The sequence below is a fragment of the Heliangelus exortis genome (assembly GCF_036169615.1).
Source record: "Heliangelus exortis chromosome W unlocalized genomic scaffold, bHelExo1.hap1 SUPER_W_unloc_2, whole genome shotgun sequence".
Lineage (NCBI taxonomy): Eukaryota > Metazoa > Chordata > Aves > Apodiformes > Trochilidae > Heliangelus > Heliangelus exortis.
In genome coordinates this window covers 77,547-94,458 of record NW_027285919.1, presented here as the reverse complement: position 1 = coordinate 94,458, position 16,912 = coordinate 77,547, and the positions used below count along the sequence as shown (strand labels likewise).

Genomic DNA, 16,912 nt, shown 5'->3' with positions numbered 1-16,912 from the left:
AGGTTCTTCACTCTCTGTTCAAAAACCAATCCCCACCCAGAGCAGACATATTTGGTTTATTAAGATCTTCCCAGAAAAGGTGCCAGGAGACATTTCCCCAAAGCCTGAAGGGCGTTTGGAGAAGAATTTAGTGGCAAGTCTGGAATCCTTCCTGGGGACTTGATAACCCCAGGGCTTAGAAGCCACAATCGGGGACTCCCTTAGGAGACCTCAACGCATCCCACTGGATGGCAGCTCATCCTGCATGTGGGTGCAGTAGGGGAATCCTATAGGCCATGGTGAGATTTGTTACCATGACAGGGGACCCAAACTCATATCGAAGTGGTTGGGTGGGATATAAGACCCCTGATTCATCCCAGGGGTTTAAGCAAGCAGTGGGGGAGTCCTTAATTACCTCTTGCAGTGTCCAGTGTCCAGTACAACTGGGCCATCACAGCTCAAGCCAGGAGTGGCTGAAAACCACAGCACCCCCTGCCCCACACAATGGCCCCTTTGGGTTTTGGTTGCAAGTGTAGCTCCTAAAGATGAAGTAAAGGATGATCAGTGGGTGTCCAACTCTATGGTTACCCTCCCTATTCCACCTCGCATTCCATTTTCACCTACAGGATGTTTGATGTAGGTTTTGGCTGCCACCAAAACAAAAAAAGCCCAACCCCTATTTTGTCACCATACTATGGCTTCTTTCTGAAACACGGGATGTCTCCATCTGGGCAAAAACCTCACTGAGTGTCATAAGGATAGGAAACATTTTGGTATAAGTGTAATTTTGAAAATCATTGAAATCCATGCAGGAGAAAAGTTTGACACCAGTGAGGAATGCAGGAGAAAGTTTAGGATCTGCTCAGCCCATTTCCACCATCAGAAAATCCATCAGGGTGAGAGACCCCAGAGATGTCCTGACTGCAGGAGACGGTTTAGCGACGGCTCGGATCTGGTCCAACGGTGACACCATCACACAAGGCACCATGTCCTACACCTGCCCTGACTGCGGGAAAGATTTTCGGTGGAGATCAGCTTTAATCAAGCATCAACGGATCCATACGGGTGAGAAACCCTTTAAATGTTCTGAGTGTGGGAAGGAGTTTTCCCAGAGTTCCCATTTATCACGGCATTGCCGCATCCATACAGGAGAGAAGTTGTATCCCTGCACTCACTGTGGGAAAGCCTTCAACAACAGCACCTCTTGGATTAATCACCAACATGTCCACACTGGGGAAAAACCCTACACGTGTCCCCAGTGTGGGAAGGGCTTCAGAGCCAGCTCGAATCTCACCCGACACCTACGGATCCATAGGGGTGAATGTCCCTACAAATGTCGTGAGTGCGGGAAGAGCTTCACAGCCAGCTCGAGTCTCACCCAACACTTACGGATCCATAGGGGTGAACGTCCCTACAAGTGTCCCCAATGTGGGAAGAGCTTCACAGCCAGCTCGAGTCTCACCCAACACTTACGGATCCATACAGGTGAACGTCCCTACAAGTGTCCTGACTGTGGGAAGAGCTTCCGTCAAAACTCCCATTTGAAGAACCATCAATGCCTCCATACCAGTGAAAAACTTTAAAGCAACTCCCAGTGCAAGAAGAGATTTTACTGGAAATTAGATTTCATCTGTCATTACCTGACCCATCACAGCCATCACCAAATATGAAGGGTCAAGTTGCCCTCATTTTCCAAGCTCCATCACACCAATGATGCTTTCTCCAGCTTCTCGTGGAGAACAAAATGGAGTCAGCTCAGGAACCACTTCATATCCCATCCAAAATTTGACTTCTAATATTTGTTTCAGCGTCATGAAGGCTTTTTTCCAAATAAGGAAAAAACAGGAAAGTATTTCCAATTATGACACCCTCCTAAAGGGATGTGGCAGGATGGGATCCTGGACACTTTTCCTGCACACCAGGCTGGGTGTGCAGCTGAGGGAGCAGTAGAAGAGGGAGGCAGCAGACTGCAGGACAATGCTGACAGCAACAGAGCAGGATCATCTCTACTACACGGTTTTTAAATCCTTCCAGGGATGGTGATTCTACCACCTTCCTGGGCAGACTGTTCCAACACCTAACTACTCTCTCAGAAAAGAAATGAGAGATCTGACCTAAACCTCCCCTGGTGCAACTTCAGGCCATGTCCTCTTGTCCTCTCATTGTTCACTTGAGAGAAGAGGCCAGCACCCACCTCAGCACAACCTCCTGTCAGGGAGTTGTAGAGAGCAAGAAGCTCTCCTCTCAGCCTCATCTTCTCCCAACTGCACATTCCCAATTCCCTCAGTCTCTCCTCAGAGCACTTCTTCTCCAGACCCTTCACCACCTTGTAGATGCCTGCAGACTCCAGGAGCTGGCACAGCTCTTCAGAGGAGTGTTACTGCTCCTTGCCTGTCAGGAGGGATGCTTCATGAGCTCTCCTGAAACCTCTGTGACACCAGGGGTGATGTGATGGGACACCTCGAGCAGCCTGCAGTAAGGCTTCTGTCAGCTGTTCCCTGAAGTAAGAGAATTACAACTTGGATTTTTTTTCAAGACGATTGAAAGCGTTGATGAGAGCTCAGTGAAAAGAATGTGGCTGAAAAGCCCCACAGCATCTTTGTTTGATTGAGTTCTTGTGAAACAGTAGTTTTACAAAATTTAATATTTAAAATATTAATGAAATTTAAAAATATGTTTTATGAAACATATATACAGTAGTTTTAGAGAAATAGAAGTAGTAGAATCATAGAAGCAATAGTTTAAGGGAGTCTCATGGAAATTTACTAGCTGACTAACATAGGTAGGTGTGGGTATAGCAAGGGTGTATATGATAAAGGAATGTAATTCTTTTGGAAAACTTATTACTCAGAGTCAAATGAGAAAAACTAATGAGAGGGTTTTGGACTGCCAGAAAAGAAAGACAAGTGCTGCAGGTCATCCAAAGGACATAGTTACAAAGACTAAGGCAGTGAAGGTATGTTAAGCCTGTTTTGGTTCTTTACTAGAGAAAGAATTGCTCCTATAATTGGTGATCTGGCATTATGTCCTTTCACTCTGTGTCAGTCAGTGGTGTCAGAGTTATCTGTAATGATGAGGTTCACTGTCACCTCACATCTGAGGTATTACAGATGTTAAAGTGATGGCTTTGTGGAATTACCACCCAGCACCCAACCCTGCTCAGTGTTGGAAAAACCCAATATCTAAGCTCTGTGTTTGATTGGCTTAATGCACACTGGGTGATGAAACCCAGATTTAACAAAGGTTTAGGTGACCTGAATGGGACTGCACTGCACTGCCTTGCCTGGTTTGTCTTCCTGCATGTGACAGGGAGGAGGGACTGGAGTGGACTCCAGTGTGCATCCACCTGTTTGATCAGGGACTACTCAGCTCCTCTGCCTTGTCAGGCAGTAAGGGACACCAGGTGCAATGCTTGGATTGAGACATTGTGGAAATTAAGAGAAGTAGCATACCACTTGTACTCTTTAGGATGAATCTTAAGGCTTAGGGACAAAATTAAAAGGGGATTTCCAACCAGAAATAAAATATAAAAATTGATCATTATAATAGTTAATGGTGGAATTAAAATTAAATGATGCAATCAACCATTTCAATTAGAAGATAAAGAAAAATATTCTCAAAAGTGGGACTTTCTGTATTTCTAATTTTATATGTGTAGATTTTTCATTCTTATTTAGCTTTGTTATGCTCAACTGCTGTGAAGTTTGTGATCATTGTACATAATTACTGCATATAATGCTACAAAAAATTCTCTAATTTGGAGTGCCCTATCATAAAAGACATCAGTTTGTCAAATGCACCCTTCAAACAATTGAATGAGAAATGGTTTTTGAGAACTAAATTCCCAGGTACATCAAGTCCAAAGGATGTTGCTACAGAACCCTTAGCTTTGGAGGTGACACTGCTTGAAGAACAAGGACTCTGCACATCATACATATCACCACTGCCTGAACTGAAGAAGCTGGAGTGAAGATGCTAAGCTTGTAGCCATCATGATATCATTGCCTTATGATATTGCCTTATGATATCATCATGCCTTGTGATATTTGGACTCATGGGGTGAGGGGATTGCATTGTTGAGATGTCATTTGAGTATGTGGTTTTTGTGATCCAAGCAATCAGCCTTTGTGATTGCACAGCCTGAACACTTAAGTATCTACTTTTGTGCTTTTAGAATACCTATATTCATGCATACTTGTGAGTGATTTGTGTTCCCTAGAACTTGCTTGAAAATAAACTTCAATTTTTAGAGCAACAGAATTGATGTTTAGACTGTAGAGAAATAGACCTTGAGTTTCATTTCATCTTATTGTGATCAAGGGGTGTAGCAAGAAGGGGTTGACACACGATCAATATGATCAGTCAGAGCCAACTTTATTGATCTGAGGGCGTTCTTTTATACACTTGTAATTATATAATACATATTTATTTGTGTTACAATTGGTTAACTGCGTTAATTAGCTCATGCATATTACAAAAGTAAGCTCATGGTTGGTTGGCATTAAACAAGTGAATCCTCCTTCGGTAATCCCGAGGGATTCCCACACGTGGATTACATCCTCATTTTAATGACCACAATATCCTGTTTGCTTGCTTGTAATTAGCTCCCAGGAGAGTAATCAAGGACAGTGTAGACAAGATACAAGACTATATATGGCTTTTCACCAAGGTTATTGGCTTCCTATCAAGGTTGTTCAATGACTATATATAGTTTTGATTGTACTTAGCCTAACAGTAATGCCTTGCGATTCTAGTTAGCCTTAGTGTTGCTACCAGTAAGACCTTACAGGCCTTGCATAGGCAATGCCCAATCATCGACACGTGGCCAATCCAACACACTCCTCAACCATAGGCTAAGTACGAGCTGCCCCTCATGAGGTTGTTCCCATGTGCCCCTCTCCCCTCGGTTCCCCCCAGTGATGCTTGTGACCAAACCCCTCCTCCCCCTTTAGTTCCCCAATTAAAGTGCTGCCCAATTAACGCCTATTCACCGCCCTCTACTGAGGGCTCCAAAGCTGGAAATGAGGGGCGGGGGGGGAATATTCAGAGAAATCAAATGGAGAGTAAAAAGGAAAATTGATTGAAATTAATAAAATTATATAATTGTAAATAGAATCTTAAAATAAAAGAATAAATAAATAAATGCATAAAATAATTACATAAATAATAAATAATTAAAATAAAAAAAAAATAAAAATAAGTAAATTAAAAAAATTATTAAATAAATTATAATTAAAAACATAAAACGAGAAAGATATATATAATAATAAATATAAAAAATTATAGGAATAAATGATTATAAGTAACTCAAATAACAATAAATATTGATATAGAATAATACATATAATATATAATAACAAATATAACAGATAAATTACGTAATAATAAATTAATAACAATAATTTAAATTATATATAATAAATATGAATATATAAAAATATAATACATAATACACATATAATGACTAAAAATAAATATTAATAATAATAATATATATTATAAACATATACTATATAATATATATAGTATAGATATACTATATATGCTATATATATTACTATATATATATGTAATAAATGAAAATATACAATGATAAGTAATAATGTTATTTTAAACTATATAATAATGGTATACAGTATATAATAAATAAGGAATAAATAATAAAATAATAAATATATTTTTAGAAAATAAATATAATAATATAAATAATAATACATAATAATGTATATTAATAAGTAATAATATAAAAATATTAAAATATAATAAAAATAATAATTATAATATGATTTATTATAATATGATTTATTATATATTATATTTGTATGTTTTTATGTATTATCTATTATCTATTTCAAATTATATATATGATATATATTATATATTTATTATTATATATCATTATGTATTGTATATAACATATTATAAACATTACTATTATTATTATTATTATAAGTAATATTAAAATATATAAGATTATAATAATAAATATAATAAATACAGTACAAACCAGAATAAACCAGTACAAACCAGCATAGATCAGTACAGATGAGAATAAACCAGTATAAACCAGTACAAACCAGTATAGACCAGTACAGACCAGAATAAACCAGTATCAAACAGTATAGACCAGTATAAACCTACATAAACCAGGATAGACCATTATAAGCATTATAAACTAGTATAGACCAGAATAACCAGTATAAACCAGTATAACTAGTATAAAACAGTATATACCAGCATAGACCAATATAGACCAGTTTTACCAGTAAAACCAGTATAAACCTATATAGACCTTTATAGACGAGTATAGACCAGTATAAACCACTATAACCAGTATAGACCAATATAACCAGTATAAACGAATATAAGCCGTATAAACCAGTATAGACCAGTATAGCCCAGTAGAAACCAGTATAACCACTATAACGAGTATAAACCAGTATAGACCTTTATAGACCAGTATAACTAGTATAGAGCAGTATAGACAAGTACAAACAGTATAGACCACTAGAAACCAGGAAAAACCAGTATACACCAGTAGAAACCAGTAGAGGAAGTATAGACCAATATAACAGTACAACCTAATATAAACAGTATAAACCAGTATAGACCAGTTTAATTAGTAAAACCAGTATAAACCTATATAGACCAGTATAGACCAGTATAGACCAGTATAAACCAGTATAACCAGTGTAGACCGGTATAACCAGTGTAAAAGAATATAAGCAGTATAAATGAGTACTGACCAGTATAGGCCAGTATAAACCTGTATAAACCAATGGAAACCAGTATAACCACTATAACGACTATAAACCGGTATAGACCTGTATAGACCAGTATAACCAGTATAGAGCAGCATAGACCAGTACAAACTCGTATAGACCATTATAAACCAATATAAACCAGTATAGCCCAGTATAGCCAGTATAAATGAATATAAGCAGTATAAACCAGTATAGACCAGTATAAGCCAGTAGAAACCAGTACAAGCCAGTATAAATTAGTATAAACAATTATAACCAGTATAGACCAGTACAGACCACTATGGGCCAGTGTAGACCAGTATAAACTGTATATACCAGTATAAACCTGTATAAACCAGTATAGACCAGTATAACCAGTATAAACCAGTATAGACCAGTTTAAGCAGTATAAACCAGTGTAACCAACATAAACCAGTATAGACCTGTAAAGACCAGTATAAACCAGTATAGACCCGTATAAACCTTTATAAACCAGTATAAACCAGTATAGACCAGTATCGACCAGTAAAAACCAGTACAGACCAGTATAGACCAGTATAAACCAATATAACCAGTGAAGCCCAAAAAGGCCGAATAAACTGTTTAGAGACAAAGTTTTGAGTCTTTAAACAGCAAAGGTATTTATTCACGGATCCGGGGAACTCCCAGCTCACGCTGGACAGAGAGTTCACCCTCGGGGGGGTAGGGTTAGGGTATTTATACAGCCTTTCATGCATATTCATAAGATTACGACAGGTAATTATAATATTCATAACAGGCGGGGTCTGGACGGAACCAGGTGGAGTCTGGGCGGAGTTGTTCTCTCGGGGATATGTCCCTCTTAGGGTTAAACTTCTATCTGCCTTGATTCCAGGTGGCTCCATGTTGTTCTATGGATATCGGGCCCCAGCCATAACTTTCCTCTTATCTGCTGGTTGTGGCATCTTTATGTTCTCCTTGTGCAGATGTTCACACGCTTTCGGGGCCAAGCTGGCGCCTCCCTGGCCTTGGCAGTGCCTTGATCTAAAACGAGATTTACACTCCCAATTATTTCTCAGGCAGAAAGCTAGCTTCGTTAGGCCTTGTTTTGCTTTTCACTGTGACAGTGGAAAGCTGTTTTGCTCCTAACTGAAACAGTGGAAAATTACGAGTTTGGACTGCTTTGCCTGGTCTTTTCTGGGTTTAGTCTTGAATTGTACCGGTTATGATCACAAGTTCTAATTCTACATTAGATAAATTCACACAAACAACTTGGCCTGCTCTCCTTTTCCCACAGGAATTGATCTGTTGAGATCCTTTCCTGTTTCAATGTTGTTCTTGTGCAGATGTTCACATTCCTTTGTTAGCCTTGGCAGTGTCTTGTTTTAAGAACAGGACCTACACTTTTAATTATCTTTGAGATAGAAGTTAGTCTCATCAGGGCCTTGTATTGTTCACACTGTTTCAGTGGAAAATTACATGTCTCAACTGCTTTGCCTAGCCCCCTATTCACTTCTTACTCAGTTTAATTCTTTTCCTGACTTTTACTGCTAAGGAATACAAATTCATCAACATATGTTACAGGGGGGTTGTGCTTCCCCTTAATTGGTTGTGCTTCACAAATTTAACCCCTTAAAAGGTGTTAAATTAAGCACCTTTTATATCCAGATCAAATTCAAACTCAGTCGCCGCAGATTCAGTCGAAATATTTCCTCAGTGTTCCTCAGGATCCCAAAATCCAGGTTCTTCACTCTCTGTTCAAAAACCAATCCCCACCCAGAGCAGAGATATTTGGTTTATTAAGATCTTCCCAGAAAAAGTGCCAGGAGACATTTCCCCAAAGCCTTTGGAGAAGAATTTAGTGTTTGCTGTGCAGACCAAAGACACAGAAGAACCTTCAGGGCAGTAAAGGCTGCCTTGGTCATTGTCCTCCTGATTTACACCTGAAAGCACTGATTCAACAGCTTCTTATCTCCAGGCTCCTGAGGTCTTTGTTTTGTGATCAGGTCAGGAAGTGTGTCCTCCCATTCCCTCCTCCCCACCCCCTTTACACCAGCCCTTCAGGTTTTTAAGCTTGGAATAACTTTTGTGGCTGTTAACCCTTTTCTTTCAACAACAAATCCCCCTCATGAGACTCATGGGGGTATTTTACACATCCCATAACCTTCAATTTTGTTCTTGTAGAACCATGAGTCGCAGAATGGTTTGGGTTTAGGGGACATGAAAGATCATCTAGCTCCAACCCTCTGCACGGGCAGGGACATCTCCCACTTGAACAGGATGCTTTAAGCCCCTTCCAACCCGGCCTTGAGCAGTTCCAGGGATGATTCTGTGATAAAATGTGTAACCCTTGGAAATGATGAAGGGGGTGTCAGGTGATCATTCCCAAAGCTCACATACCTTTTGACAAGCCTTGCAGTTTAGAAAGTTTTTGAATCACTGGAGAATCTGTTGGAGGGGAAAGGGGGGAATGAATGAATCCCTGAGGGTTGCAATGAGGCAATGTCTTAATAGCATCATAATAATAATGATCTAATATTAACAATGATTATGATGGCTCCTCTGGGAAGGTGACAGTCATGGTAAGTAGAGGAGGAGGTCCCAGATGTGAGAACATTGCCTGGTAGGACTGGACACACTGGGGAAGACAGCCATGGAAGAAGCCAAGCCATGCCCCCAAACTTCAATCATAGAATGATTTGGGTTGGAAGGGACCTTGAAAGTCATTTAGTCCATACAGGGAGACTCCTGGTGATCATACTGTGGAACACTGGGCTTGGCAGGCTCAAAGCATGTTCCCTGGATTTGAGCCCATGGTCACATGTATCGCTCTTTCCCGAGCAGGAGAGAACCCAACACAGCACTTCTGATCTCCCTTGATCTGGTTTAGTTGGAGTCTGAAGGCTCCAAAAACTTGAGGTGCTCTGAACAGAAAAAATATATTTTAGAGTGAATTCTACCCAGGATCAGAAACAAGATGAGTGTGAAGTGGAAGTGAAGGATAAGAAAGAACCCTCAGGGCAGAACCCTCAGTACAGCCCACTGGGTTGGTCATTGTCCCCCTGAGTTTACACCTGAAAGCTGTGAATTAACAGCCTCTTATCTCCAGGGCCTGAGGGCTTTGTGTTGAGGTTGGGTCAGCACCACCCAGTTCTGATGTGTCCCCTCCCCCTGCTCATGCCACAAGCCTGATGTCCCCAACTCCCCAGGACACAACCCTGGTGTCCCCCCCCCTTCCAAATTCCAACCTCATCCCCAGGTCCGGTCCCTCCCCCCCGAGGCCCCTCCCCACCTTTTCTTCCTCCCCCTGCACTTCCCGTGATCGCGCTGCAGCTCCCGGGAAGTTTCACTCCTCCACCTTGGGACTGCACCCACACCCCCCGCCCTGCAGCCAGGACCCCCCAACTGGTGAGTGCCAGAGCATCGCCCCCCCCCACCAGCTTGAGCTGTGCCCCCCCTGCAGGTACTGGGAGGTGATGGGAGGTGATGGGAGGGGAGTGGTTATCCCAGTACTGCCCAAACTGGGGGCGAGCAGCACAAGATGGGGGAGGGAGGGGGATGGGAGAGAGGGGGGAACTAAACTTATCCCTGGGGTGAGGGTGGTGCGATTGGCAACACTCCAACTCATCTAGAGGGTGGAAGAGCTGTGATTTCATCTCCCTCAAAATAATATGTGGGGAGACCAATAAATACTGGTGGGCAGGGATGTGATAGGGGACCCCAAAGTCATGCCAAGGGTTTGGGGTCTGCAACTGGGGACCCTCAAATCACCCTCGAGCCAGCAATAAGGATGGCAAGTCCAGAATCCTTCCAGGGGACTTGATAACCCCAGGGCTTAGAAGCCACAATCGGGGACTCCCTTAGGAGACCTCAACGCATCCCACTGGATGGCAGCTCATCCTGCATGTGGGTGCAGTAGGGGAATCCTATAGGCCATGGTGGGATTTGTTACCATGACAGGGGACCCAAACTCATATCGAAGTGGTTGGGTGGGATATAAGACCCCTGATTCATCCCAGGGGTTTAAGCAAGCAGTGGGGGAGTCCTAAATTACCTCTTGCAGTGTTCGGTGTCCAGTGTCCAGTACAACTGGGCCATCACAGCTCAAGCCAGGAGTGGCTGAAAACCACAGCACCCCCTGCCCCACACAATGGCCCCTTTGGGTTTTGGTTGCAAGTGTAGCTCCTAAAGATGAAGTAAAGGATGATCAGTGGGTGTCCAACTCTATGGTTACTCTCCCTATTCCACCTCGCATTCCATTTTCACCTACAGTATGTTTGATGTAGGTTTTGGCTGCCACCAAAACAAAAAAAGCCCAACCCCTATTTTGTCACCATACTATGGCTTCTTTCTGAAATACGGGATGTCTCCATCTGGGCATAACCTCACTGAGTGTCATAAGGATAGGAAAGATTTTGGTATTAGTGTAATTTTGAAAATCATTGAAATCCATGCAGGAGAAAAGTTTGACACCAGTGAGGAATGTGGGAGAAAGTTTAGGATCCACTGAGCCAATCTCCACCATCAGAAAATCCACTGGGGTGAGAGACCCCAGAGATGTCCTGACTGCAGGAGACGGTTTAGTGACAGCTCAGATCTGGTCCAACGGTGACACCATCACACAGGCACCATGTCCTACACCTGCCCTGACTGTGGGAAAGATTTTCGGTGGAGATCAGTTTTAATCAAGCATCAACGGATCCATACGGGTGAGAAACCCTTTAAATGTTCTGAGTGTGGGAAGGAGTTTTCCCAGAGTTCCCATTTATCACGCCATCGCCGCATCCATACAGGAGAGAAGTTGTATCCCTGCACTCACTGTGGGAAAGCCTTCAACAACAGCACCTCTTGGATTAATCACCAACATGTCCACACTGGGGAAAAACCCTACACGTGTCCCCAGTGTGGGAAGGGCTTCAGAGAAAGTTCAGGTCTCACCCGACACCTACGGATCCATAGGGGTGAACGTCCCTACAAGTGTCCCGAGTGCGGGAAGAGCTTCACAGCCAGCTCGAATCTCACCCAACACTTACGGATCCATAGGGGTGAACGTCCCTACAAGTGTCCCGAGTGCGGGAAGAGCTTCACAGCCAGCTCGAATCTCACCCAACACTTACGGATCCATAGGGGTGAACGTCCCTACAAGTGTCCCGAGTGCGAGAAGAGCTTCACAGCCAGCTCGAATCTCACCCAACACTTACGGATCCATAGGGATGAACGTCCCTACAAGTGTCCTGACTGTGGGAAGAGCTTCACAGCCAGCTCGAGTCTCACCCGACACCGAGGGATCCATAGGGGTGAACGTCCCTACAAGTGTCCTGACTGTGGGAAGAGCTTCACAGCCAGCTCAAGTCTCACCCAACACTTATGGATCCATAGGGGTGAACGTCCCTACAAGTGTCCAGAGTGCGGGAAGAGCTTCACAGACAGCTCGAATCTCACCCAACACTTAAGGATCCATAGGGGTGAACGTCCCTACAAGTGTCCGCACTGTGGGAAAAGCTTCCGTCAAAACTCCCATTTGAAGTACCATCAACGCCTCCATACCAGTGAAAAACTTTAAAGCAACTCCCAGTGCAAGAAGAGATTTTACTGGAAATTAGATTTCATCTGTCATTACCTGACCCATCACAGCCATCACCAAGTATGAAGTTGCCCTCATTTTCCAAGCTCCATCACACCAATGATCCTTTCTTCATCTTCTTGTGGAAAAAAAAATGAAGTCAGCTCAGGAACCACTTCATGATCCATCCAAAATTTGACTTCTAATATTTGTTTCAGCGTCATGAAGACTTTTTTCCAAATAAGGAAAAAACAGGAAAGTATTTCCAATTATGACACCCTCCTAAAGGGATGTGGCAGGACGGGATCCTGGACACTTTTCCTGCACACCGGGCTGGGCGTGCAGCTGAGCAGTAGAAGAGGGAGGCAGCAGACTGCAGGACAATGCTGACACCAACAGAGCAGGATCATCTCTACTACATGGTTTTTAAATCCTTCCAGGGATGGTGATTCTACCACCTTCCGTCAAACACCTAACGACTCTTTCAGAAAAGTAATGAGAGATCTGACCTAAACCTTCTCTGGTGCAACTTCAGGCCATGTCCTCTTGTCCTCTCATTGTTCACTTGAGAGAAGAGGCCAGCACCCACCTCAGCACAACCTCCTGTCAGGGAGTTGTAGAGAGCAAGAAGCTCTCCTCTCAGCCTCATCTTCTCCCAACTGCACATTCCCAATTCCCTCAGTCTCTCCTCAGAGCACTTCTTCTCCAGACCCTTCACCACCTTGTAGATGCCTGCAGACTCCAGGAGCTGGCACAGCTCTTCAGAGGAGCTTTACTGCTCCTTGCCTGTCAGGAGGGATGCTTCATGAGCTCTCCTGAAACCTCTGTGACACCAGGGGTGATGTGATGGGACACCTCGAGCAGCCTGCAGTAAGGCATCTGTCAGCTGTCTCCTGAAATAAGAGAATTACATCTGGAATGGTTTCTCACGAGGATGGAACAAGCTGGTGACAGCTCAGTAGACAAGAATCTGGAAGAAAAGCTCCAGAACATCTTCCTTGCTTGATTGATTCATTTCTTGAGAAGCAGTAGATTTATAGAAATAGAAGTAGTAGTTTATAGAAACATATATGCAACGGTTTTACAGAAGTAAAAGTACAGAAGTTGTAGAAATGTATAAGCAATATTTTAAGGGAGTCTCATGGACATTTACTGGCTGGCTAACATAGGTAGGTGTGTGTATGGCAAGGGTACATGTGATAATGGAATGTTGTTACTATGGAAAACTTATCCATGAGAGAAGATAATGGGATATGAAAATGTTGCTAAAATCTGTAGAAGGAGCAAAGCTGAGAGAAAATTAATTATGAGTTCTTTTTGCATTTATAATTGTGCTGCATTTGTGTAGATTTTCCATTCTTATTTGGTTTTGTTATGCTCAACTGCTGTGAAGTTTGTGATCATGGTACATTGAGAATTATGTTACTGCATGTAATGCCACCAAAAAGTCTCGGATTTTGGGTGCCCTTTTAGTGTCCTAAAAGACATCAATTTGTAAAGTGCACCTCTTGAACAATTGAATTAGAAAATGTTTTTGAGAACTAAATTCCCAGGTACATCAAGTCCAAAGGATGTTGCTACAGAACCCTTAGCTTTGGAGGTGACACTGCTTGAAGAACAAGGACTCTGCACATCATACATATCACCACTGCCTGAACTGAAGAAGCTGGAGTGAAGATGCTAAGCTTGTAGCCATCATGATATCATTGCCTTATGATATTGCCTTATGATATCATCGTGCCTTGTGATGTGTGGACTCATGGGGTGAGGGGATTGCATTGTTGAGATGTCATTTGAGTATGTGGTTTTTGTGATCCAAGCAATCAGCCTTTGTGATTGCACAGCCTGAACACTGAAGTATCTACTTTTGTGCTTTTATAATACCTATATTCATGCATACTTGAGAGTGATTTGTGTTCCCTAAAGATTACTTGAAAATAAACTTCAATTCTTAGAGCAACAGAATTGATGTTTTGACTGTAGAGAAATAGACCTTGAGTATCCTTTCATCTTAATCTGATCAATGGGTATTTGGATAGTCTAAGGAGGCTGTCACTTTTTATTTACCTTCAGAGGGTAACCTTTCCCTGAAAGGGAAACTCTGGCCTGGGAGATGGAATCTCCTTTGGCTGTTGTCTGGGTCAGGCCATGGGATGTGACAGTCCTGTGCTGTTGTGCCAGCAGCAGGTGGTTGTGCTGGAGTGCCCTGACATTTCCTGTAGCCCCCCAGGGCTGTGCTTGGCCACTCAATTGAGCAGCTGCCATGACTGAGGTTGGAGCAGCCCTGGCACCTCCAGTGTCACCCCTGGCTTGCGTGGGAAGAGGAGGGAAAGGAGATTCCCCCTGGCACTGCCTGGGTGTCCAGTGGGAGAGTGGGAGAAGCAGAGGTTGTGTCTCTTCAGGGGAAGTGGCTGTGCTGGAAAGGAGGGAGGGAGGGGACATGAGCCATGACTTCAGTGTGTGTCCCATTGGGTTCCTGGGGAGCCCCAGGGAGAGCTGGAGGGAGCCCCGAGAGAGCTGAGCAAGTGGCCAAGTCTGGCGCTGGTCCTGTGCTGCTGGGCCACGCTCCTGAGCCTGAGAGAGCTGCTGGCAAGCAGAGAGTGCTGCAGAGAGAGAGCTCTGGGCAGGAGCAGCTCCTCTGCAGAGCGCAGCAGGGCTGAGGGCACTGCCTGCAGGCAGCAGGGCAGGGCAGAGAGAGGAGGGAGAGAGAGGAGAAAGGCAGCCTGGGCTGGGAGGAGAGCTGAGAGCTGCCTGGGCTGGGGGAGAGAGAAATCTTCCCAGCCTCTGCCATGGTGAGTCTCTGGCTGCAGGGCAGTGAAGCTGGGCTTCCTGGAGGGGGTCTTCCTTCTCCAGCTGGCAGCCTTGGCCACAGCTGCTGGGATCCTTGCGGAGGATTTTGGTGGGCAGGAGGAAAAGGTTTGGCAGAGCAGGGCTGTCCTGGAGCAGCGTCAGAGGGAGAGGCCATGGGGCTGCCTTCTGCTGGGGATGGCTGCAGGGGCTGAGGGGGTGTGTGCAGGCAGGGGTGCCCAGGGCTGTCCTTCAGAGCAGGGTCCTGCAGCCCAGGAGCTGTGTGCTGGGGCAGGGATTCTGCTGCCTGCCTGCCTGCCAGGGGCAGCTCTCAGCCTGCCCGGGGAGCTCCCTGGTGCTGGCAGAAGCTGTGGCTGGCAGGAGACAAGGGAGCACAGCGCAGGGTCCTTCTGGTTTTGTGACGTTTCTGTGGGACAACACTGCTCTTGAATCCAAAATCATACCCAGATTTTTTCTGGGGGGATTTTCATATGCACAGTGAGGGTTCAGGTTACTGCTGGGAAACCTGGCTTTCCTCAGGCTGTACTTCCACTTTTCTCTGTCTTTTTAAGGTGGGAGGAAACCTCATCTGGGGAGGTGAGATCAGGGGCTCTGAGTCCCTACACCATCACCCTCCTGTGTGCTAGGAACCTCATCCAGTGCTTTCATACCTGCTCAGATACCCTACAGATACATCCAGCATCAGCTTCCCAGGTTCATCAGGGTCTGTGTGACAGCAGAGCCCTCAGCCAGCCCGTGGGGTCTGGGGTGTTGGGCACCTCCTCCTCCATCTGCTCACAGGAGAGCTGAAGTGCATCTGCCATGTGCTGCCATGTGCCCACCTCCCAGGTGTCCAGCTGTGCTCTGCCCTGGGAAGCTCTGGGCAGTGCAGTCTGAGTGAGGCTGGGCAGGGAGCTGACCTCCCTTCATCAGATGCCCTCATTCCATCCCTGGGCTGTCTCCTTGGGCTGTCTGTCCAAGCTGGGAGCTGCCTTCCAGGGGGCACAATGAGCCTGGTGTGTCCTGGGCTGGAAACGGGGTGCTGAGACCTTGAGAAAGGGTCAGACACTGAGTGCTCTGAGCTGGGTCCCTCTGCTCTCAGCAGGGAGAGGCAGAGACACAGCCCAGCTCCCCCTTCTCTGCATGCAGCTCCAGGCAATGCTCTTTGCTCACTCTGTTCTGCCTCAGTGCTGCAGCAATGCTGAGGGGTTCTGATCCCCTAGAACACTCCCCAGAGGAGATGGGGGGAGCTATAAAAAACAAACCTCTCAAACTGCCTTCTGTTTTGCAGGCTCTTTTATGCAGAGAGCACAGAACATGCAAGGCTTTGGCATCACCAATGATTGCATATGAATAATTTCTACTCTGATATTGGTCCCTGTCCCCACCATTCCCATGAAGCCCCCATTGCAGGGCTGGGAAAACTTCTTGGCAGCCAGTGAACAGAGTCCCTGCTGCAGACATAAACATCAACTGTTGTGGAATGTTAGGAAGGCTCGGAGAATGTTGGAGAATATTCCTGAATATTCTCGAAGAGGTAGGAGGTACGACCCCTTTGCTATGCCCAACCCCATGTTTGGGAGGCCAATTAGATCGGCCCATACTCCGGTGCTACCTGCACCAGGGATTCGCTGTGCTACAGGTAAACACACCGGGTGTCCAATAAAAAGTTATGTTGGTGGCTGGGGTGTGGTCACGGAAGCACTATATAAGCAAAAGTTGCTGCGCAATAAACCAGAAGTCCGTTTATCAACCATATTGGTTGCACGCGTTTTCTTTGCCGCTCCCGCAACTGGCGCCCGAACCGTGCTACAGGCCCTGAACAATCAGAAAGTCTGAAGAGCCTTGAAAAAGTCTGAAA

At 44.6% G+C, this 16,912-nt stretch overlaps 1 protein-coding gene across 3 annotated transcripts; it reads left to right on the top strand.

The window, feature by feature from the left end:
* The first annotated feature begins 424 nt into the window (after positions 1 to 424).
* Positions 425 to 12,347, top strand: LOC139790574 (zinc finger protein 678-like). Of its 3 annotated transcripts, none has more exons than XM_071732439.1 (2): positions 425 to 1,519; positions 11,382 to 12,347. In XM_071732439.1, the coding sequence occupies exons 1-2, from the start codon at positions 786 to 788 to the stop codon at positions 12,262 to 12,264; spliced, it is 1,617 nt and encodes a 538-aa protein (XP_071588540.1). In that variant the 5' UTR covers positions 425 to 785; the 3' UTR covers positions 12,265 to 12,347. The 3 variants fall into 3 exon arrangements, with proteins under 3 accessions (XP_071588540.1, XP_071588542.1, XP_071588541.1); XM_071732441.1 differs by having other exon boundaries at positions 425 to 1,557; positions 11,336 to 12,347; XM_071732440.1 differs by lacking the exon at positions 425 to 1,519 and having other exon boundaries at positions 11,076 to 11,529; positions 11,614 to 12,347.
* The last annotated feature ends 4,565 nt before the right edge of the window (positions 12,348 to 16,912 follow it).

Excerpts from the sequence above, each read along its gene's own strand:
- LOC139790574 (XM_071732441.1), top strand. The coding sequence starts at position 786 with ATGCAGGAGAAAAGTTTGACACCAGTGAGGAATGCAGGAGAAAGTTTA. Across the intron at positions 1,558-11,335 it reads CCTCCATACCAGTGAAAAAC|CCTACACCTGCCCTGACTGT; the intron begins TTTAAAGCAACT and ends CAGGCACCATGT.